This window comes from Sminthopsis crassicaudata, chromosome 1, assembly GCF_048593235.1.
Source record: "Sminthopsis crassicaudata isolate SCR6 chromosome 1, ASM4859323v1, whole genome shotgun sequence".
Taxonomy (NCBI): Eukaryota; Metazoa; Chordata; class Mammalia; order Dasyuromorphia; family Dasyuridae; genus Sminthopsis; species Sminthopsis crassicaudata.
In genome coordinates, this window is record NC_133617.1 from 383,509,046 (window position 1) to 383,533,942 (window position 24,897).

The 24,897-nt window shown below is 34.5% G+C and overlaps 1 protein-coding gene across 12 annotated transcripts in view; it reads left to right on the plus strand.

Moving 5' to 3' along the window:
• The window catches only part of NEDD4L (NEDD4 like E3 ubiquitin protein ligase), a 453,149-nt gene extending 429,161 nt beyond the window's left edge, over positions 1–23,988 (plus strand). For 10 of the 12 annotated variants that reach the window (XM_074279441.1, XM_074279439.1, XM_074279442.1 and 7 more), the window contains 5 exons: positions 3,213–3,272; positions 5,256–5,363; positions 7,831–7,927; positions 8,622–8,694; positions 23,330–23,865. In XM_074279441.1, the coding sequence (XP_074135542.1) occupies positions 3,213–3,272; positions 5,256–5,363; positions 7,831–7,927; positions 8,622–8,694; positions 23,330–23,432 (441 nt within the window). In that variant the 3' untranslated portion in view covers positions 23,433–23,865. Of the gene's footprint in view, positions 1–3,212; positions 3,273–5,255; positions 5,364–7,830; positions 7,928–8,621; positions 8,695–23,329 lie in introns of all 12 variants that reach the window. The other 2 variants (XM_074279446.1, XM_074279445.1) reach the window with 1 other exon arrangement.
• Positions 23,989–24,897: the final 909 nt, after the last annotated feature.

A 24,897-nucleotide genomic window follows, 5' to 3' on the forward strand; every position in this document is an offset into this window, starting at 1 on the left:
TTGCACTTATTAAATTTTCATCCATCTCAGTTTAATCAATTTCTCTATCCTTCCATGATGCTACCATGTACTGAGGAATACAATCCTTACCTCAAGGAATCCCTCACCAGGGATATGAAAATCAGAGGGAAGAGAGGATGGTCTATTTTTTTTTTTTAAATTCTGAATTTAACAAACACTGTCCTCATGAATATTCCTACATACTAGAACAGAGAAGGATTATTTGTGAAATGACAAATCTCTAATTTATTGAGATTGTGTTTTTCAATGTAAATAAAGTCAACGAGTTACTTTTAAAGTTGCATATTTTGTCCCTTAAATCATTTATCCCCTCCACCATAAGAGGAAAAAAAGAAAAATCTAATCTTTATAGCCAATAAACATAGTCACAAAAACCCAAATACACAATCTGCTCTGCCCAAAAAAGTATAATTTATTTTAAACCACAAGGCCTTGATCGTTATTTTAGGATGTGTGCTTTAGTAATATGCTTTATGGTTGGTCCTGACAATGAGTAGAGTTTTTAATTCTTTCAGAGTTATTTGTCTTCACATTGTTGTGATCACTGTCAATACTGTTCTCCTGGTTTCTTTACTTCACTCTGCATCAGTTCATATAGATCTTGCTATGTTTCTCTAAAACTGTCATTTTCATAATTTCTTATGGTACAAACTGATATTCCATTATAATCCTATGCCACAATTTATTTAGCCATTCATAAATTAATGGACAGGTTTTTTTTTTTGTTTGTTTGTTTCCAGTTTTTTTTTTTTTTTTTTTTTTTTTGCTATACCAAAAAGAGCTGCTATAGTTTTATATGGTTGGATTCTTACCTTTAATTGAATTCTTTGTGGGATATAAGCCAAGTAGTAGTATTACTAGATCAAAGGTTATGCATAGTATAAGATATAATTACAAGATGCTTTCCAGAATGGCTGGACCAGTTCACAGTTCCACCTACAATCATATATCAGTGGGAATATTTCCCTGAAGGCCCTCTAACCATTGTCATCTTATTTTCCCTTTTTGTTATCTTGGCACATCTGTTAAGTGTATAAATCTGTTAAGTATAACCTCAGGCTTGTTTTAATTTCAGTTTTTCTAATTATTAGTGATTTGGAGCATTTTCCATATAGCTGTTGATAGACTTAGACTTCTTCCTTTGAAAACTATCTGTTGACCTAGTGATATCACTCATAGGTCTGTATTCCAAAGAGATCATAGAAATAGGAGCACCCATATGTATAAAAATATTTATGGGAGTTCTTTGTGGTGAAAATGAGGGGGGATAACTTATTTGTAGTATTTAATTGTGATAGTATGCAATTATTCTGTGAGAAATAATGACTCAGGATGGTTTAAAAAAAAATTGGAAGGCCCACATGAATTGATAGAGAACCAGGAGATCATTATACACAGTAACAGCAGTTTTGTAATGACAGTCAACTCTGAAAAACTTAGCTACTCTGGTGAAGACAATTCCAGCTCCATTGAGAGAACTGATGAATTCTAAATGCAAATTGAAATTTAACTTTTTTCACTTTATTTTTCTTCCTTTTTTTGTTCCATAGCTAATCTGGAAATATTTTTGCATGATTCATATTAATAATTGATATTATATTGTTTGCCATCTTAAAGGGTAGGCAAGGGAAAGGAGAGAGGGAGAGAAATTGAAACTCACTCAAAAAAAATTTAATGACAAAAATTAATAAAAATAAATGTTTAAAGAGAATAAAGAAAAACTATCTTTTTGTATTCTTTGACTATTAGGGAATGGCTAGAATTCTTATTTTTGAATACTGATTCAAAAATATTTATGTAGCATAAATATCAGACCTTTACCAGAGAAACTTGGTGCAAATATTTTTCCAATTAACTTTTTTCCATTAATATTAACTACATTTTTATTTGTGCAAAAACTTTCCAATTTTGCATAATCAAAAATTTCCTTTTTATCTTCTATGCTCCTATTTATCCCTCACCTGTTATGAACTCTTCCCTAATCCATAGTTATGAGAGGTTTTTTCTTCTTGTTTTTCTAATATTTCCATGGTATGATCTTTTATATCTAGGACATGTTTCTTTGAAGCTTATTATGATGTGTATCATGAAATCTTGGTCTAAATCAGAGGTTCATAACCTAGAGACTTGTGAACTTGTTTTATAAAAATATTTTGATAACTTTATTTCAATTTAATTGGCGTACTTTGTAATCCTCTGTATTTAATTTACGTATTTAAAAGCATACTGAGAATAGGTAAGCAGATGTTTGTCAAACCACTAAAAGGGTCCATGACAATAAAAAATGGTTAAAATCCCATGATGTTAATTATTTGCATAGTTTATCAAAATTTTCAATATCTCAAAATGAGAAATGGCTTTTAAGGTTTATCAAGCTTATTAGCTATTAGAAATCTACAGCAGAAAAAAAAAATCTCTAAATTGTTATTCACTTTAACTTAATTTAGAAAATTTCTCTAGTTCTATTTGGCAAGGTATCTACAACTAATTAAAATTTATCCCCAGACATAATGAGGAATAAAGCCTTAACTATGGATAGAAACTCTCAAGACATTCAGAGATTTAATAATATAGAATTTCAAAAATCATCTAAACTTAATCCTTTAATTTGAAGGTTAGGAAACTGAGGATTGGAGAGATTAAGAGAATTAGCCCATAGCTAGAAAAGATTATCAGTGACAAATCTAGGCTCAAATCAAAATCTCCTGCCTTTCTTTGTCCATTATCCTTTCTTCTATACTACATGGCTGCTATATTTTATTTAACTTGCTATACGTTGAATTTATGCTATTTTAAAATATTCTGTTCATTGTCTGTGGGCCCTGTATATTTATAGGACATACTGACTCATTTGAATGTATCATAGACATATTTTAGAATCCACAGACTTGCAGTCACCCATTTTAAGGTCGACTTTCATGGGATATTGAAAATTTAAGTTCTAAATTTATGGTTTTTTATTACTTGTATTGGAAAGAAAAAAGAAAGGATAACATTTTACAATTGCAATTGCATGGATGCGATCACCTGGAAACAAATAACTGCTGTGTTTTTTTTTTTTTTGTTTGTTTTGTTTTGTTTTGTTTTTAAATTTTTATTTAGCTAAAAACAAATACTATGTTTCTTTAAACTTTATTTTGAGAAAAAAAAAGTAAGTTTTGGATTATGTATTCTTTTTTTTTCTCTTTCAGGGATTCACAGAACTGCTTCCTATTGATTTGATTAAAATTTTTGATGAAAACGAGTTAGAGGTTTGTTGCCTTTTAAATCCTTTATAATTTTTTGAACAATGTATCAGAAAGTTCTTCATTCTTCTTCCAACTACATATCATTTCTTTCCTCTAATTCATGATGTTCTACAAAGAAAGCAAAAATGAATTGCATTGTGCATAAATTTTATTTGTTTGGGGAAAATGAGGAGCTGAGTCGTAGCAAGGTATCCTTCTGCTCTCATTTAGCAATATGAATTAAAAATAAACATTAATATAAGTGATTTGAATGCTAAGAGATCCATTATTCTGAGTTTGATCAGGGTCCTGAAAAGTCATTCAGATCCATACTATATCCAGAAGCAACATTCCTAACTGCTTCCCCAAATAGTTCTAAGGAAAATTTATGAATGCTCAACTCTAACCTGAATCCTCCTTGTGGACTCAGCTGCTGCACTGTTGAATTGAAGTTCTTTCTCCATTGTCTGTGACAGCTGTGTTGTGGTAAACAGCTCTCCAACAGACAAGCAAACTGAAGTGCTAATGATCTATATCAGGTATTAGTTATAGTTGTATTTTTTTAAGGCATACCTTTGCTTAAGTCATTCAGTGAACATGAAGTAGAAAAAAATAGGCTATGTCTTTATTATTTTTCACCATTTTTATGCTGGAGAACTAATATGGAAATTTAAAGTCAATGGACCCTATTTCCCTGTGTGTGTGTGTTAGAAGAGAGTCTATTGAGAAATTGACTACTCAAGGTAAGATTAGAATTCAAAAGTTTAAGGGAATAAGGGATACCCTAGTTTTACCTTTTAGTTAATGATAGATTTGGGCTCATTTTAGTAGAGGTCCTTTCCTTAGACAGTGGAAACTGGCAATTTGTGATGTGTACAAAGCCACATTACTAGTTATTGGCAGAACAGGGATTATCACTCAAGGTACAGATCCCACTATCCCAGTTTTTCACTGTACCTCTGTTGTTATATCAAATATAATTCTAAGAGAATATCTTCTGTGGTCCCTTTGCTGTTGAATGAGATAAAGGATAATATGACTTAACAGCAACGAATTGAGAATCATTTCCTGTGATCAGTGATTAAACATGGTAAAAAGTACCTAGTCAATGGGGTAAAGCTAAGAATCTAACACACACACACACACACACACACACACACACACACACACACATACACCCCCCGGCCCCAGAGGAGATAGGATGGGAGGTGGAAAGGAGATGGAAAGAGGTACAATAATTAACAGCATGTTAAGAATGGAAACTTGGAAGGGGCAACTAAATGGGGATAGTAGTTGTGTGAAAGAGAAGCAGCTTTATGAAGTTTCTGATTTTGTTTATCAAGCCAGATATGATTTTTTTTTCTATTAATAGCAATATTGAACATTGGTACAATTCAGTGTGCTTATTTACATGTAAACCTTCCTAAAAGTTAATGTGATATTTTTTTTAAACGTTAAAGTATTTTGGGAAGAACAGGATAAAGATGTAATAGATTTCCTGGTTACATACAAAAATTGGAAGTCAGTCTCCTTTTTTTCTTTTTTTTTTTAAACCCAAAGTGAATTTTATCCCTTTAGAGCATTTCCAGTTAGAACTTTCTTCTCCCAAGTTAATATCTTCTTTACAACTTCTATTCTTAGAGAGTTTTGTGGAAATGAGAGGCTCGGTAACTTGCCCCAAGCCACAGAATCAGTATATAGCACAAGAGGGACTTGAACCCAGGTCCCTTCCCTATAAGCCTAGCGCTCTATTCACTAAAGCTACAGTGCCTTTTATGTAATCCAAATGCTCATCTCTTTGGTTTATTACAGCAAATGGAACTAGGAGCTTTATCCTGTTTGTTTTTATAAAAAGTGATGAATTGGATTATGGATATTTTTATTTAAAAAAAAAAAATAAACCAGCAATCGTTTTTATAATAGTAGCGATGAAATAGGTTGAATCATTAGTGTGATATCCAGTTTTCAGACCTTCCACATTTAAACCTGAATTGATTTTCTAAATAGCTGCTGATGTGTGGCCTTGGAGATGTTGATGTTAACGACTGGAGACAACATGCTATTTACAAGAACGGCTACTGCCCAAATCACCCCGTCATTCAGTGGTTCTGGAAGGTAAGCCCCAGTCCCACATTGTGGCCACATTGTTATTCTAGGGCTGGCTGTTGTACTAACTGTTCTGTCTTTTCTGTACATAGGTTATATTTATCTCTAGTAGGAGTACTTCCTGCTATGCCTTATGCTGTTTTCTTTTTAGTATTTATATTTGAAGATTAGGAAAAATTCTTCTTTGATTTATTATCTATATAGAGCAAAAAGTAATGAGAGTGCTACTTTATCATTCCTTTAATTAATCAAGAAGTAATGGGAAAGACAGAAAATTTAAAGGATGATCTTCAATGCTAAGACGATAAAAGCATTCTCCTTTATTAAAGAATATAAATTGAAGAAAAGTTGACTTGCATAAATAACATACAAGAGCATGTTCAAAACTATTTATATTGTCCATCGATAATGCAACAAATGTACCCTCTCTCATTATCTTACAATGGATATTGGAAATTTTTTTTTATCCTTTTCCAAAGAATCTGTTCTAATTTTTAAGGAATTCTGCCAAGTATTTTGAGATTATATTGCTCCAGGAATGAGTAATATGAAATGTGATTTAACTATTCTAATACCATTATCTATTTGTAATGGGAAGATGGTGAAGAGATTTTAAAAGTATTGAACAAAAAAGACTGTATATTTGCAAAATGAGAAAAAAAGAAAACTACTCAAGACTTGTATTTCTAAATTTTTATTTTTCTTTATTATATTTTTAAATACCAGTGGAGATATAGATGGTATGGCTTGCAGAGAAACTACTTGAAATCCCAGGCTTGTAATTAGATGAGGATGTAATTGTAGTTGAAGTAGAAAGAATTTTCCTTTTCTTTCTTTTTTCTATTCTTCTGAATCCAAGTAAACTAGAAGTATAAAGATTTCACTCTCTGTGCTATGCTTTGTATTTTGACCTGACTTGGCCTTAGTAGCATGTGCAGTGAAGAGTGCGGCATTCTAACAAATGTTTCTCTCTCTCTCTAATCTCTCTCATATGTTCTATTTTCATCAATCACACAGCAAACATCCTAGTCCAGTCCCTCACCTCTTATGGAGTCTTTCCCTGCTCCAATCTAGCCTTGACAAAATCTGAAGGGGTTTTCTTAAAGTGCAGATTTGATCATGTTACTTTCCTACTTGGTAAACTCTCCTTATTACCTATACAACTAATTGTAAACCCTCTATTTTGATATTCAATGCTCTTCAAAACTCATGCCTTATTTTATCTTATTATGCCTTTTTTGTACTCATTGTTCAGTCACTTTTCAGTTGTGTCCAATTCTTCACGACCCCATTTTGGGGTTTTCCTGGCAGAGATACTGCACTGGTTTACCATTTCTTTCTCCAGTTCATTTTACTCATGAGGAAACTTAAGCAAACAAAGTGAAGTGACTTGCCCAGGATCACCAGCTCTGGTGTTCAAGTGCCCGCGGCCAGACTTGAACTCGCAAAGACAAATCTTCCTAACTCCAGGCCCAGCACTCTATTCACTGCATCACCTAGCTTATACTCTATTACACCTCATTATTATACTTAGATCTCTATGTACTCAAGTCCAACCAAAGACGCCTCATTATTATTCTTGATCTATAATAGTTTACCCCATCATTTTCTCACCTCCTTGACTTTGCTCTTTGTGTTGACTTTCCCTCCTACCTGAAATGCCCTTTCTTTTATATTCTTGGTCTCCCTCAGACTTACACAACCTTTTTATAGGAATTCTTTCTTGGTAACCACACAAATGGTACTTTCCTCCATCCCCAAGGTTACCTTGTATCTGCTTTGTCAGTATTATACATATCTGTTTGGGTGTTAGAATGTAAACTCTTTGAGACAATAGCTCTTTTGCTTTTGGTTTTATATGCTCAGCTAACTTGCATAAAGTTTTGCCTTATTTTTTAAAGTTTTTTGATGACTTTCCATAGAATTGGTTTTTTTTTTTTTATAATTTTATGTATTTTATTTTATATGTTTAAAAATATTATTTTGAGAAGGAATCCGTGGGCTTCAATAGATTGCCGAAGGAATTGAGGGCATATAAAAAATGTTTAAGGATCCTTTGATTAAAGGATGTCCCAAATAAGAAACTCAGATTTGTACTTTTGAGTTTCTGTTGCTGATAAAGTTTGCATAATATCTTGTGTTTATGATTGACCTTTGTGGAGGAAGGGAGGATCATGATCATGTCCTATAGACAGAATCATAAGAGTGATGATGCCATCAACACGAGCTTTTTATATAATGTATTTTGACATATTGGCAGACAAAAGAGACATTGTGAATATTTGATCTCTTTCTAAGATTAGAAAGGCTAGTATTGTGGCGACATTCTAAAATGTGACTCAGTTTTCAGACTCAACTGTCTAGGTCTTATATTACAATATAAATAAAATGATTTTTTAAATGTCTAAGTTACAGCAGCATGTGCTGCAGTACTTACTGCATGGGAGACATAATGACCTTATGTCTCTGTTCATAGGCCGTATTATTGATGGATGCTGAGAAGCGTATCCGGTTACTCCAGTTCGTTACGGGGACATCCCGAGTGCCTATGAATGGATTTGCTGAACTTTATGGTAAGCAAGAGAATGTATTAGATAAAAACTCTTTCCAAAAATCCATGCTAACATATTTTCCAAAAGGAATCTGTCTAAAGGTAAATGATACCTTCTCTAGACTTCTTAACCAAGTTTAATATTTTCTGTCTTCTCAGAAACTTATTTTGTGTAGGTCTCATGTAAATGCATTTTATTATACATAAGTCTGTATACATTTTAGCCTAGTAATTCATGCTTCATGAAAAGTACCTTGATTTTATTATTAATGGAAAAAATAGAATAATCAGATTAGAAACCTCCCATGTGCTTGTGTACCAGAGTTTTCCATTGTTTATGTTGTATTAAAATCATAAATACGCAAAGTTCTATCTGTTCCACATATTGATGGGTTTATCACATCTTTTTCTTAGAAGTAACATTTAACTTACTCATTTCCACCTTAAAGGTATCAGGACAGTTTGTCTTTGTATGTGAGACTTTGAGAAAATTACACACTGAAAATAATGTAAATTTTATGTTGTGAATCTATCTAAGGATATTATTTAACTAGATAATAAAAAACATATTGTAACCAAGAAGCTAATAGGTCTACATCAAATATTCTTCTTTTTGTTTTTCTCCTCGGTTCTTTCCTTCTCATTTTATTTTTCACTTTTCAGGTTAATTCTACTATCAATAGTACATGTTAAATTGTATTTTCTTCTTAATCTAGGTTCAAATGGTCCTCAGCTGTTTACAATAGAGCAATGGGGAAGCCCTGAGAAATTGCCCAGAGCTCATACATGGTAAGTGGGAAAAGGGACCAAGAATATCAAATTATGTATAGCTAAATACACATGTAACCAGCATACTTTAAGTACAAAATAAGATTGATAAATTTCACTTATGTTAATATCAAATGGAAGTTAGTGGAAGTAATGACTAAAAATGTGTCAAAAATTCTCCTTACTATTTTCTTCATCATCACAAAGCATTCGTAAACACATCATTGTTTTTCATACTCTAGATGCCATAGAAATAAAACAACATAGCTATTTCCTACCATCAAGTAGTTTTTAGCCTAGGATATGAAACTTGTCTTGGGAAGGTCAATTTAATTTAAATCAGTATGTGAATGGACAACAACACATAAATAATCTGTGTTGGATGGTAGTTTTTTAGCATCCTAAAAGCAGAGGTGTCAAATTCTCCTGGAACCCAGAACCAACTTAAAATGTATTTGGAAAATGTTTAAATAAAGGATGAATAACTCCTGTAGATTTCATTCTTATTCACCGTAATTTGTAGTTTTCTAACTCATAGATTTATAGAAATCCATTTTATTTGAGTTTGACTTTAGTCCCTTTCTGTGTCTGAAATGTCTCTGAATTAAGAAGGCACCATAGAAGAAAAAAGGCCTATGATAGCAAAGATTCTACCAACCAAAATTGCTGAGAAAAGAGGAGGATCTGAAGGTTATCCCTGACCCAATTTACCCAGATTATTTGGCTCATAGACAAAAAAGAAAAAAAAAAAGGCTCTTTCCTAACTCTTCAGTGACTAGTCTTTTCACACAAATCTTACACATGAAAGTGACAGGAGAACCTAATATTGGAATGGATCTTGTATTTCATTTATGTGACTACTCCCTCCAGTGGTATGCTCAAAATTCATCTGTGGCTTTCCATCCTTTGCAAATGTACTGCAAAACTTGTCCATGTTCTTCCATAAATATTCTATGAGGATTTTATCCATTGTGCTTTGGGCCTTTATCTCTGTATGTAACCAGATTATGGTAGCACCTCTCTGCCTGTTACTTACTTGATTCATTATCATATTCATTCTCATTATCCTAAATCCTAGGCTAATATAAGGACATGTTTGATTGTTTTTCACCAGTTAATAATATATCAATCACTTGCTCATTAATTATCCCTATCAGTTTATTATATATGATTTAATTAACTGGAGAAATCCCTTAACTTATAAATCATTGTTCATATCTGTCTACATACCAAAACTCCTAATCTCCTAACTATGTGACTTATTACTAATGTAATCAAACAATAAACATAATTATTTGTCATATTTTACCTTTAAGAAAGATCAGAGCTATTCTGAAACTATAGATGACTTCACCTTGTTATTAATTAATTCCACACACCATTTCACTTAATATACCAAACAAAGTCTCTTTTGGAGAATTCTTTTTATCTCTTCACCAAATATAGGTTAAAACAGTTCCATTAAGAGAGGAAGCCTCTTGATATTCTTTCTATCTGTCTACTTTTTTCCAGCCATAATAGGAAAACAGCTTCCCTCAAGGCAACTAAGTTGCTAGAGCCCCAGTCCTGGAGTTAAGAAGACCTTAAGCCTCATTAGCTGTGTGACTTTGGGCAAGTCATTTCTCCCTGTTTGCCCCAGTTTCCTCAGTGGTCAAACAGGGATGATAATAATAGCAGCTATCTCCTAGATTTGTTTTAAGGATCAAATGAGATAATATTTGTTAAAGCTCTTAGCACAGAGCCTGGCACATAGTTGGCAATATATAAATACTAGTTGTTATGCCATCACTCTTAATAGTGTCTCTCCAGAATGACTCATAAAATTATTTTTATTATGGTTCTTCATAAGGTAACTAAGTTCTCCCAAGAAAATTTTCCTATTTCTCCTTCCTTTTTTAAAAATATGTAGTTTCTTATATTCTCCATTTATTCTCTCTTCTCAGTTTTCCCAAAAACTTTCTAGCCCAAATTGTCAAAATCTTAAGACTTAAGTCTATAGTAACTATAGACTCTGTAGAAGAAGCTCCAATATTGCATGAACATAAACAAACAAAAGAGAAAAGAAATAGAGAATAGTGAAAATAAATGTTTGATTTGCATAGAGTTTCAGTTATCCACAACACTGTTGATCTTGAGATGTTCTCATTCCCCCAAAGTTTTAGAGGACAGGTTTATTAAGTTAGACCTACCCTGTTGAAATTACTTTGAATTTTGATTCTGTCATTTATCATAGTGGCTCTTCCATCCAACTTTTATCCCTTGAATGTTTGAAATATACCATCTGTGTCTTTATCCAGTTAGTTATTAAAGACATTCTTGAAGTGGACAGAACTGAAGACTGAGTCTATACTTTGGAAAAAATAACCAGGAGACATTAGTGTCTAATAAGTACAATCTATGTCTAGTGCAAGGAATAGAATTGGATGTGAAATATTTGGTTATCTGAAAGTTTTTTTAAGAAAAAGTCAGTGGTGAAAAGGGAAAAAAAAATCAAAAGCATTCAACAGGTCCTCTTATGTTGGTCCCATTAAGAGATGGTCATGAACTAGATTTATCTGAAAATGAGGAAAAGAAACCAAAAGGAAGCCTCTGTGTGTGTGTGTGTTTTTAATTGTTCAATTATGAACTCATCTGGAGTTTTCTTGGCACAAACATTAAAATAGTTTGCCATTTCCTTCTCCAGTGGATTAAACCAAACAGGTTAAGTGACTTGCCCATGATCATACAGCTAAGTCTGAGGCTGGATTTGACCTCCAATGTTCCCACTGCAGGCCCGGCACTCCATCCACTACACTTTCTAGCTGCCTCATGACTATTACTAATAGGACAAAGCTTTAAGAGTAACTAAAAGGATCAAGTTGTAGCAATTAAAGCAGTACACACTTCATTTCAAAACTAAATTATAATTTTTTTTTTTTTTTGCTTCAATTAATGCACCTGAACCTTGTAGTGCTTGACCTTCTATCAAGGGATGGATGGATGGCAACTGAGACTGACAGAAGTCAGGTCAAGAGTCAACTCTAGAAATGCAGGTAGCCTAGGTGCTACGCAGCTACAAGTTAGCAGGTTTCATGAAATTTGGCAAAGGCCCTAAAGAAGACAGAGTGCTAGAGAAGGATTATCATAATGGCCAGTGTCCAAGTCACCCTGCACCACCTTTTGCCTCCAGGCCATCTTTGGCAGAGACAGAACCCAGGAGGGAGCTCAGAAACCCATAATTCAAATCCACTATACCAAACAGAATCTGATCTTACAGCTGTTCATCATAGCTCACTCTGTATTAATATAAGCTATGTGAGTTTGGTGTGAGGGGGAACATTATTAGTAACTGGGTCACAGCCTTACTTTCCCTACCCAGTCACTATTCTGACTTCTTTTGCTGGACAAAAAGATATTGCCTGGACTCTTCAGTTCCAAATTCTTGTTCTCCTGAATTGTTTCACTCTCCAACTAACCCCAAGGGTAAAATCACTGTAGCCACTCTTCTGCATACCTGCCCTTATTATTCAATCATTCAGTCATGTCTGACTCTTTGTGACCCTGTATAGATTTTCTTGGCAAAGATACTGGGGTGGTTTGCCATTTCCTTCTCCAGAAAACACCTGTCCTGTCCACTCCCTAATCTCATACCAACATAAACACAGTGTGCACTCCCTACACTCCCTGTGTCTGTTGGCAGAATACCACAGAAATAGCTCCTAGACTGTCTCCTAAGCCACTTCTCAACATGCACAAATCCTAAGGGCACTTCCTGGGTCTCCTAAATCCTTCCCTTTAAGACCATCATCAGCTACTTCCATATCCATTGTGTCAAGAGACAGAGTAAAACCTCTGTAATACATTGATTCCCTTTTGTCCCCCTCAGCCTTGCTCAAAATCCACAATCAATGTGACTACAAGGGGAAACAGGTGTTTCCAAAGGGGTACTTAGACCAGAAAGCATCTTTATGACTGCTACATGTTGATAAGAATTTTGAAAGCTGATCCATGAGTAAATCCTGTGTATATTGGCAGAAAATTCAGGAACTGCAGGAAATATTTGTTGGTGGGAAACTTTAGAAAGGTAATATTATCTATACTATCAGATACAGCTGAGTTTTTTTTTTTTTTTTCCCTTAAATCTTTGTTATAAGGAATGACTTGCTAGGTAAGAAAGAAGGGCTGCATGCAGAAATGAAGGTGATATCAAAATAAAATATAACAAAAGAAGAATTTTTTAATTGGAAAGAAAAGATGAAGATGAAATAATATTTTAAAAAGAGATCAAATCTTGCTTTAGAAGGCTATAGTGTTCATTTTTTGCTTCTCAGTTGGGATGACAGGAGCTAGGCAAGGAAGGGGGAGAGTGGGCCAAAGTACCTTCCTTACCTTTCCCTAATCCAACCATCCTTCTTTTTTTAATTAAAGCTTTTTATTTAGAAAATATAAATACAAAACACCCAAAAAAAAAAAAAGCATATGCATGGGTAATTTTTTCCAACATTGACCCTTGCATAACCTTTTGTTGCAAATTTTCCCTTTCTTGCCCCTATCCCTTCTTCTATCTGGCAGGTAGTCTAATACATGTTAAATATGTTGAAATACACATTGTAATGCTGGAAAAACTGAGACAAGATAGAGATTAGAGAGTTTTTAATATTTTATTTGAAAGGGAGAGATTTACTGGGACCAAATGGATCCATGGTTTGATCCCAGGGCTGAATGAGACTATTGTCTCCAAGAATCCAGCAAACTATGTGAGTTCTCAATGACATATATAGACATGGCTCAGATTCGGGATAGACTTAGGCAGGGATGGAGTCAGAGTGCTGAGAGCGGGAACGGGACTCTGACAGGATGGGGTGAGACTCTGGAGATGGGATGACATAATGGGGTGAGGAACCCCGGAGATGAGGAGAGGCATCTTGATAAGCCAGTATCTGATATTCTGATAGCTTGGTTTGGGGAGAGGCATTCTGATATTCTAAAAATAAGATCTTTTATCCTTATCAAATATTTTGATAAAGAGGGAGGGGAGGTTTTCCAGGATTGAGCAGAACAATTATAAACTGAAGCAGAACATTTAGGGAAATTGAGGCAGGACTGGGTCAGAATAATTAGGGAAACTGAGTCAGGACAATAAAAGAGAACTGTAGCACAACAATATTAGATCCAATATGTGTATACATATTTATACAGTTATCTTGTTGCACAAGAAAAACCAGATCAAGAAGGAAGAAAAAAAAACTGAGAAAACAAATAAAAACCAAAAAACATACAAGCAAACAACCACCAAAAAGTACAATTGCTATTTTGTGATCCACTCCATTCCCACAGTCCTCTCTCTGCATGTAAATGGCTTTCTTCATCATGAAATCATTGGAACTGGCCTGAATCATCTCATTGTTGGAGTCATGTCCATCAGAACTGATCATCATATAATCTTGTTGCCATGACAATGATCTCCTGATTCTGCTCATTTCACTCAGCATCAGTTCAAATAAGTCTCTCCAGGCTTCTCTGAGATCATCCTGCTGGTTGTTTCTTACAGAACAATAATATTCCATAACATTCACATACCACAATTTATTCAGCCATTCTCCAACTGATGGGCATCCACTCAGATTCCAATTTCTGGCTGCCACAAACATTCTTGCACATACAGGTCCCTTTCCCTTCTTTAAGATCTCTTTGGGATATAAGCCCAATAGTAACACTGCTGGGTCAAAGGGTAGCACAGTTTGATAACTTTTTGAGCATAGTTCCAAATTGCTCTCCAGAATGGTTGGATCTGTTCACAGTTCCACCAACAGTGTGTTAGTGTCCCAGTTTTCCCACATCCCCTCCAACATTCTGCATTATCTTTTCCTGACATCTTAGTTAATCTGAGAGGTGTGTAGTGACAACCATCCTTCTTAACCCCCTTAGAAACTCCCTCACTGGAATTCACCTTGTTCTAAAAATATTCTGACCAGGGGCAGGGTGGTTCCCATGAGGTAGCTATTGCTGGTGCTCCTGGAGAGGGATTGAAGTTATTGGAAGTAAATTGATCATGTGTTCACAGAAGCAACTTTTTAACTTTGGAGGCTCTGGGGAAAATAGGGACCCTCTGAGCTCACCCTGAATATTTGATGTAGGTAGCAAGGGATAGATTCTTGGGTGGTATCCTCATTATTCTTTGTAGAATGGTGGGTTTTCCCCAGCTTGTTGAGGTCTATTTTACAGAAAGAAGTCCAACCATGATAAGGTAGTGTCAAAAGACTTAAGAGGAAGTATATGTGAATAGTGTAAAAGCATTTAGATCTCAAGGAGATTCACCATGGAAGTAATTGCAGGTGGGGATGAGATCTTGGATCTTGTTATGGATAAGAATAATATTTGTCCTACTGAAGAGATAAAGGTGAGAAGGAAGAATCTTGTATATTTCAAGTACTTAAAGAAGTATAAAGCACCATATAAATGCAAATGTATTACTAAAAAAGGTTGTGGTTGAATTTGATAAAGTTTCTCAATTCTCAATCTCTCCTCTCTGGCATCAGTTTTATTGCCTGGCTTTCCATTCTCACCCTTTAGAAAGCATGTGGAATAATCTCTCTGAAATACTGAGTGACCCACATTGTACCATGGCTAAAGACTTGCTCAGCTCCAAATCAGCCAGAACCCTAGTAACCCTCATTTGCTTTTGCTGAGCTGGAGAACCAAGCCAATCTGAGGGCTTGGTCCATGTGGTTTCACGTCACAAACATATGTTCTGAAACCAAAGAGTAGAAGAAAGTTCTTGTGAAATTCTATTTATTTATTTATTTTTGGGTGAGGTAATTGTGGTTAAATGACTTGCCTGAGATCACATAGCTAGGAAGTATTAAGTATCTGAGACCAAATTTGAACTCAGGTCTTCTTGAATCCAGGGCCGGAGCTTTATCCACTGTACCACCAACTACCCCAGAAAAATTGTATTTGCAAATACATAAAAGCTAGGCAATTCTGCTATTTATTTAAGTTAGTTGTTTCTTGTATTTCATTCTTGAAGAGGACCAAAGTAACATCAGTATGTTAAAGTTACAATGTGTCCATGTAAATCCTCTCACCCTTTCAAAGAAAGAGAAATTTTGTTTCTCCAGTGAATTCCTTGTCCTTCACATCCTGAAAGCAGCCTGCCCTAGACCATGTAGAGCAGTAGTGATTGGTACCCATTCTTGGCGCTTACTCTACAGAAATGACATTTATTTTAGAGATTTTAATTAAGAATCAAATGCAGCTTTATTGCATTAATAGCCACAGTGTGAAAAGACAACTAAGACTATTATTATGACCATTAAGTTTATATAAAGTCCTCACTTTTTAGAACCTTGAGCATCTCACCTTTTTTTTCCAATTCTGAAAGTACCTTTGGGCACTGTGTCAGTGGACAAAGAAATCAGTCCATCTAGGAGACTTACATCCTGGCTTCCATAAAAACAGCAAAGATGAAGTATTTTTACCCTAATCAAGCAATAATCCAGCTGATCCAGCTAATTTTATTCCTTTGAGAATAAATTTGATAAGGCAAAGAAAAAATAATGAGTTTGAGAGTCATCAAAATTAAATTAGAATACTGACTCTACTACTTACTCCTTGTATGACTTTGTACAAGTCATTTAATTGCTTGGGGCCCCTAGATTATGGTCTCTATGTGGAACTTCCAGTTCCAAATCTAGGAATGAGTAAAACTAACCACATAAACTAAAGCCAGGTGTAAGTTACTTAAAATGTGGAACTGTTTGGTGGTTACAAATGAATCTGGCTCATTTTTTTCATGAGGATGAATTAAACTGGACCCAAACCATGCATATTTTTACAAAATGATGACCAAAAATAAAACAAAACTTTTAAAAGTTCATTAAGTACTTGATTGCAATAGTGCCAAAATAAAAACCAACTGTTTAAAGCTGATTTTCCTTACCTTTTTACTAATAATGCTCAAAATTATCAATACTCAAAGAAAAAAAGATCTAATCTGCTGTCAGCAAACTTCATTCAACTTGAGTGACAAAAGGAAATGGAGCCATTTTGTTCTTCAGTGTACCTTTTAGTCTAACTCTTAGTCACTTTTGTTAAATCTCCAATGTTCAAAAGATTATTATTTATCTTTTTGAAGACAGAGGCTGATTCCATGAGCATTTAAAAATAAAATCCACTAATTTTATATTAGAAAGTCTGAATATAATACATTTTTAAATAGTTTTTATTTACTATAATTTAATACTTTTAAAAATTGTTCCATAGTTGATGATTAAGACAAATAGGTAGAACTACATATATTTCCTGTTTGTCTCATTGGAAATAAAAATTATCATTGAAAAGAATGATTCAATTTAATTAATTAGAACAATTCTAGATAGCATTCTATGTTACTATTTTGTATGATTCTCCAAATACTCTGGTAAAAAATTTCCAGATGCTATTAATGAAGACTGTAGCTTATTATTTACTGAAAATAAGAACAAGAAATGTGTCGTATCTGTTTCATCCAGTTCAGAATTCTGTGTTTGCCAATGATAGGAAAGGGCTTATTTGCTATAGTTAATGTTGGCATTTAGAGATGTCCCCATAAAACACTATTTTTTTTTTTTCTGGTTTTCATTATGGATCTGTCTCCCATGAATTTATCTAAAAGTTTTTAAAACTCTATTAGACTTCTGAAGATAAAGATAGTAATAAAAGATAATTTGTTGCTGTCTTAAGCTTGCCAAACATCTTGTATGACATATATTTCTCATGTTCAAGAGTTGACTTTAATACAGTTTTTCAGAATTGCACTATGTAAGTTACATCCAATTTGTGACATGACATATTGATGAACATTTGCCTATTCTCTCATGGAAACGCTTGGCTATCTCTATGAGATCTAGAAACCAGTCTATCTCCTCCCATATTCTGATGGTCAAATAAAGTAGTAGCAGCCTCCCATCTCCCTCTCTGGTGACATGATCAGTATTGAAAATTAGATTGTGAACTGTTTGAGGAATTTGTATGTTTAGCATTCAACTCATTGTTTAGCACAACCTGACTTTTAAAAAAAAGACAGACATATGTCAATTTGATATATGACTTCAACTCAATAGACTATACTAGTATAGAGATGCATATGAGTGGTATGAGGGGGGTGGTATACCCAGAGCTAGTTGAGTTTCTGAGCTGGCTGTGTTCCAAAAGTTCATTTGAAACAGTTAGTTGTACACACACACACACACACACACATACACACATACACACACACACACACACACATACTTTAAAAAAAATAGTTGTGAAATTCTAGTATGACTTCTTATGAAAAGTTTATATTAAAGAACTCACTAAAGAATTAACTCTATGGTTAGGTTCACAGGCAAAATAGTCAATAATCATTGTAATCTAGTGTGTGACAAACACAAAGATCCCAGCTTTTGGGATAAGAACTCAACTATTTGACAAAAACTGCTGGGAAAATTAGAAACTAGTATGGCAGAAACTAGGCATTGACCTATACCCATTACCATATACCAAGATAAGGTCAAAATGGGTTCATGATCTAGACATAAAGAGTGATATTATAAGCAAATTAAAAGAACATAAGATAGTTTTCCTCTCAGATCTGTGGAGGAGGAAGGAATTTGTGACCAAAGAACTGGAGATCATTATTGATCACAAAATAGATAATTTTGATTAGATTAAGTTAAAAGGGCTTTGTATAAACAAAACTAATTCAGACAAGATTAGAAGGGAAGTAGCAGACTGGGAAAAAATTTTACATTCAAGGGTTCCAATAAAGCCCACATTTCTAAAATATGTAGAGAATTGATTCAAATTTATAAGAATTCAAGCCATTCTCCAGTTGATAAATGGTCAAAGGATATGTATGAACAGACAATTTTCAGATGAAGAAATTGAAACCATTTCTAGTCATATTGAAAAGGTGCTCTAAATCATTATTACTCAGAGAAATGCAAATTAAGACAACTGGGATACCACTACACATCTCTCAGATTGGCTAAGAAGACAGGAAAAGATAATGACGAATGTTGGAGGGGATGTGGGAAAACTGAGACACTAATACATTCTTGGTGGAGTTGTGAACAGATCTGGAGAGCAATTTGGAACCATGCCCAAAGGGCTATCAAACTGTGCACACCCTTTGATCCAGCAGTGTTTCTACTGGGATTGTATCCTAAAGAGATCTTAAAGGAAGAAAAGGACCCACGAGTGTAAAAATGTTTGTGGCAGCCCTTTTTGTAGTAGCAAGAAACTGGAAACTTAGTGGAAGCCTATCAGTTAAAGAATGGTTGAATAAGTTATGGTACATGAATGTTATGGAATATTATTATTTTGTAAGAAACAATCAGCAGGATGATTTCAGAGAGGCCTGGAGAGACTTACATGAAGAGATGTTAAATGAAATGAGCAGAGCCAGGAGATCATTGTACACAGCAATAACAAGATTATACGATGATCAATTCCAACAATGAGATAATTCAGTCCAATTCCAATGATCTTGTGATGAAGCGAGTCGTCTATACCCAGAGAGAGGACTGTGGGAACTGATTGTGTTTCACAACATAGCAATTGCACTCTTTTTGTAGTTGTTTGCTTGCATTTTGTTTTCTTTCTCTTTTTTTTTTCCAGTTTGATTTGATTTTTCTTGTGCAGCAAAATAATTGTACAAACATGTATGCATATATTAGATTTAACATATATTTCTACATGTTTAACATATATCAGATTACTTGCCATCTAGGGGAAGGGATGGGGGAAAGAGGGAAAATTGCAACACAAGATTTTGCAAGGGTTAATGTTGAAGAATTAACTATGCATATGTTTTGAAAATAAAAGGCTTTAATAAAAAAATTTTTTTAAAAAGAATTCATTCTAGACAGAATGATTTACAATGCAATAAAACTGTCTAGAACTATCATTTCAGGATAAGAGAAGCTTTAGTAAATGCTCTCATGTCTTAAGCAAATGACATTCAGGAAGCTATTAAAGCATCATCTGTTTACCTAACTTTGGGTATTCTAAATACCAAGAAATAGCTCTCACCTTTAACTGTTATTCACATTTTTTTGTTTGTGTTTGAATTATAAAGGCTATAAAACTTTAAGATTTGTGTAAGATGTCTAACCTTTTGCTTCCTTTTTGCATTAAGATTGTTCCAAGAATAAGTTGGTATAATTGAATTAGTACAATTGAAGGATGCTACAGGCTTATCATAATATTATTTGTATGTAATTTATATTTGCTTCCAAAAACTTATGTAGTCAGATGGTCAATATAGGCAGGTTGTAAGGGAGAAAACAATTGTCACTATCTCTAATATCAGCTAGTGAATATTCTACTCTGTTTCTCAGACCTTGTTTTTATACCTTTTGTTCAGTTGTTTTTCAGTCATTTGGGATTTTCTGGGCGAAGATACCAGAATAGTTTGTCATTTCCTTCTCCAGTTCATTTTATAGCTGAGGAAGTTGGCAAACAGGGTTAAATGATTTGCCTAGGGTCACACAGCTAATAAGTGTCTGAAACCAGATTTGAATTCAGGAAGATGAAATTTGACTCTAGGCCTAGTGCTCTCTCTGTTGTGTCACCTAGTTGCCCCTATCTTCCCCTATTAATATTTTTAAGCACATGACAGAGAAGGTTAAAAACCTATAGAACAAGAGAACTATTTTCTGTGCCTCACATAGTCCCTCAACCAGTTTAGAAAATAGTGATTTAAATACTAATTTGGAAAACACTAATCCAAAAGTTCATAGGAAACCAGTTACTGTTTCCTGGGTAAAACTGCATTGAATGCCAAGGTGTTTTATAGACTCTCCCACTACTACACAAAGCCTATTTTTCCATAGCATTAAAATTTTAAAACTTCAAGCAAACTTAGAAGTAATCTTGTAATATTGGAGACACCAAGGCAAGATAGAAATTAGAGAATTATAATATTTTATTTGAAAGGGAAAGATTTACTGGGACCAAATGGATCCATGGTTTGGTCCCAGGGCTGAATGAGACTATCATCTCCAAGAATCCAGCAGCCAGTGTGAGTTCTCAATGATATATATACACATGGCTCAGACACAGGGTAGACCAAGGCAGGGGTGGATTCAGGCTGCTGAGAGCAGGAACACTAGATTAATAATCCAGTTCTGACAGGGTGAGGGGAGGCATGGGGATAATTAGGATTACAAAATGGGGAGAGGCAAGGACATTCTGATGATGTCTAAGATAGAAGGTCTTTCTCCTTATCTGGATCATCATGATAAGGAGGAAAGGGTGGTGTTGCAGAATTGAGCAGAACAATTCAGGGAAACCTAGGCTGGACAATTTAAGAAAACTGAGTCAGGATAATAAAAGAGAACTGTGGCACAACATTCTAGTCATCCTTATCAATGTTGTTATAATACCTAATCATCATTTATAACAATATTTTATGGGAAAATATGTCCATAACATCAGGAACACATTTTTTCCCTAACTAGAGTAAGAACTTTGCTTTCCCTCATCTCTCTGATCTTTAGAATTATGAGATTGAGTGATCCCTTCCACTACAAAAAAAAAAAAAAGCTCTGGTGAGGGTTCCCATGGCTTCATGAGAATTCTAGGAAGGCAAAGGAAAAGGGAAAGATGGTGGAAAAGAAAGTTTCACTGACAACATTTTTAGGAGAATAGAAGTGAAAATCTATAGGGTTCACACTCCAGTAATCACTACTTGACCTAATATTATTTAGTCATTTTACTAGTAACCTGATCAAAGACATAGGTGCCACATTTATCAAATTTGCAGATGACCAAAAGTTAGAAGGAATTCCTAGTATGCTGAACAACAGAGTAAGGATTCAAAAAGATTGTGATGGGCAAGACATTTGGGCCAAATCTAATTGGATGAAATGTAAGGGAGGAAAATGTAGCTATTATATTATAGTTCAGTTGAAAAATCATCTTCATGAGGGTATGAGAAGCATGTATATATGGCTTTGGGTCTAAACTAAAAGGTTTATTAGTGTACTAATGCTCAATGTAGGTCAACAGTATGATATGACAGACAAAAATGCAAATATAATCTTAGACCAAGGCATAATGTCCAAAACTAGGAAGGTGCTAGTTTTGTTCTACCCTGCCTTTATCTGAGTACATTTAATATATTAGGTTCTGTTCTTGATGAAACATTTTAAGAAAATAGTTGTAGTATCCAGAGGAAGGCAAACAGGATCATGGAGGGCTTGAGTTCATATCTGATGATAATTGGTAGTGTTAACTTGGAAAGAAAAGAACTGGGAAGAATATGATAGTTATGTTCAAGTATTCGAAGGCTATCACATGGATGATCATTAGGTTTCCTCTGCTTAATTCCATAGGACATTGATTTAAAGTTACACAGAGAAAAAATCAAGTTTGATGACAAGACATATTTCCTAACAATTAGATCCATCCATTACCTTAGATACATCCATTTATTTAAAAAGTAAAAGACTTGAGGTCTTTAATCTTATTGTAGCTAGATAGTACACTGGATTAGATGTAGGATATCAAGAAGATCCAAGTTCAAATTCTCCCTTGAACATTTACTAGCTGTGTAAATTTAGGCAAGTGACAACCTCTCCCATCCAATTTACTCATCTGTAAAATGGAGATAATAGTGGCATCTACCTACCTTTCTGGTGTGAGATCAAATCTTTTAACTGCTTTAGAAACCTAAAATGCTATAGAAATATTATTGTCATTATTAAAAGGAATCCTTTCTTACTTACAGGTGAGTAAATGGTTCTTTTTACTAAAGATCCCTTTATATTCTTAAAAATTGAAAATTCCTTCCAATAAGCTTTTGTTTATATGGGTTATTGTTATCAACATTTGCCTTAGTAGAAAAAGAAGTAGCTTTAGTATTGTTATGAAAAAAATTTTGAACTTTCAGGCTCCCTAAAAGGGTCTTTGGGCTGCAAAGGGAACCAGTGATTAGACTGAATGGCTTTTGAGGGCCCATTGAATTATGAGGTTCTTTAATTTGAATTCTCAAAGGTTCCCACTAATATGAAACTCTGGGTTTTTAAAGCCTGACTGACTTCCTAATGAACCTCATTCCTTCCATAGTCCCTAAGAATTTACTTACCTGCTTTCCTTTTCTATTGTTGTCTCCTGTTGCTTCCAAAAGGGAGATATAATCTCATTCATTTTCTCTCTCTCCCTCTGTTCCTCTCTCCCTCCCTCTCTCTTCTCCCTCTCTCCCTCTTTCCCTTCCTCCCTCTCTCCCTTCCTCCTTCCTTCTCTCCTTCCCTCCCTTCTTCCCTCCCTCTCTCTCCTCTACTCCCCCATTTTTTGGCTCACTTCTATGCTCTAAAACTTCCTCTTCTTTCATTAACTTAAACTCTACGAATTTAAATCACGTATTTGCCAATAGGGAAACTGTCTGTACACAGAGTTGAAGAGCAGGTTGGTTTCTCTACTGTGAGGTGGCAAATGCCTAGGAAACAAAGAAAATTCAAAAATAGCCCTTTCATTCAAGGAACTTCTAGTCTGATTTATGGGGAAGGAGAAGTCATCCCTCTGCCACTGCCTTTTCCTAGGTAGTTTTGTCCTTAATAAAAGTAAGAATGAGAGGTGTGAGTCAGGGATCTCCAGGTCAGGATGATTGGTTACTATTTTATTCATGTTTTTGTTATTACCTTTTCAGCTTTAATCGCCTTGACTTACCTCCTTATGAAACTTTTGAAGATTTAAGAGAGAAACTTCTCATGGCCGTTGAAAATGCTCAAGGATTTGAAGGGGTGGATTAGGCAGCTGCTACTTTTTGGTTGTTGTTCTTCAAGCAAGTTCTTGCCCCTTTGCATTTGCCTAATGGACACATAAGCCACAATGGCAGAACAGTTGCACAAAGTTGGTTTCTGGAGCAAACTCTTCGACAATGCAGTTGCCTAAGGGCAGAAGTTGGAACTCTAGCCCAAGGATAGTATTTCTGCATTTTCCACCACAAATTATCAACTGGTTGATGTGTACACTAATTACATTTCAGGAGGACTTGTCCTATTTATGTTGGGCCTCTGTAGGCAAAGCCCTTAATAAATATTTTACATACTTTCTAATGACAATGAATGGAATTAATCACTCTACAGGTATAGTATTACAACTCATGTTTACTTTTAAAAATGATTTAGACCTATTTTCAGATTTTATTTCATTACAATTAAAGATATTATATACTTGGAAAAATGAGCATTTTTTTGTATCTGAATTTCCTACCAGACTTAATGTCAGTGACATTTTAATTTTTTGTGTATTCCATTTCCCCCGCCCCACTGTATTCAAAATAAAGACCTAATATTTGTGCAGAAATGCTCCCCAGACAAAGACATTTTAAAAATTTCAAACAAGTCATCGAGCATATCTTTCCATACCCAGAGAGGCTAAGCACTCACTAGGGATTACATTTTTTATAAATTTAGCATCCTAGCTGCAAGACAAGAACGAATCATGATCTAGCATGAAAAATTTTGTGTTGATTTTAAAAGGAATCACAGCATTGCTCCTTGGTAGCTATTCCAAGTAATAGAATCCACTTTGAGTCAGGGTGAGACTAGCATTTCTTGTAAGAGAACCTGCTTCCCCCTGCCTCCTTCTTGCTGTACAGTGATGCTTTTATGATCTTTCCTCTTTACTGTTCTCTGTGGTGGAGGCATTTTGAATGAAACCTGGCAGTGTTCTCCATTTGAAATTGTGGAAATCAGATCTGTTTTGTCTCCTATTTGTATGCATTTGCTAATGGTCGCTAAATAACCACTTTTGTTCTGACTGCACCAATTCTGAAGGCACTTTATGTACTCCATGGAATTCATATCTGGTTGTTGTTGTTTTTTTTTTTAATCATAAGCATTTTAATGTGATGACTCCTTCTCATTGCACATGTCTATCAATTGTGAATTTGGCGGCTGCTGATGTATAAAAACCCAAATGTAAAACTGAGCCTGCAGTCCTCTTCTCACTAATTATTTGTGATTTTTTTTTATACAGTCACAAAAATTTATTTAATATACACTTTATCTAACCAAGTTTTGTTTCCTATGACATGTTGCATGCTTAGAAACTATATAATGCCTGAGTTGTATCTATTGTGTGATAGATTAAAGCTAAAAGAGAAGACTGGTATTTGATCCACTTAAATTGTTAATCTAGTAGTAGAGTAGACTTGAGGGTATTTATTTGTTTCGGTCATTTAATTACCTTCAGCTTTTTAAGTCTTCTTTG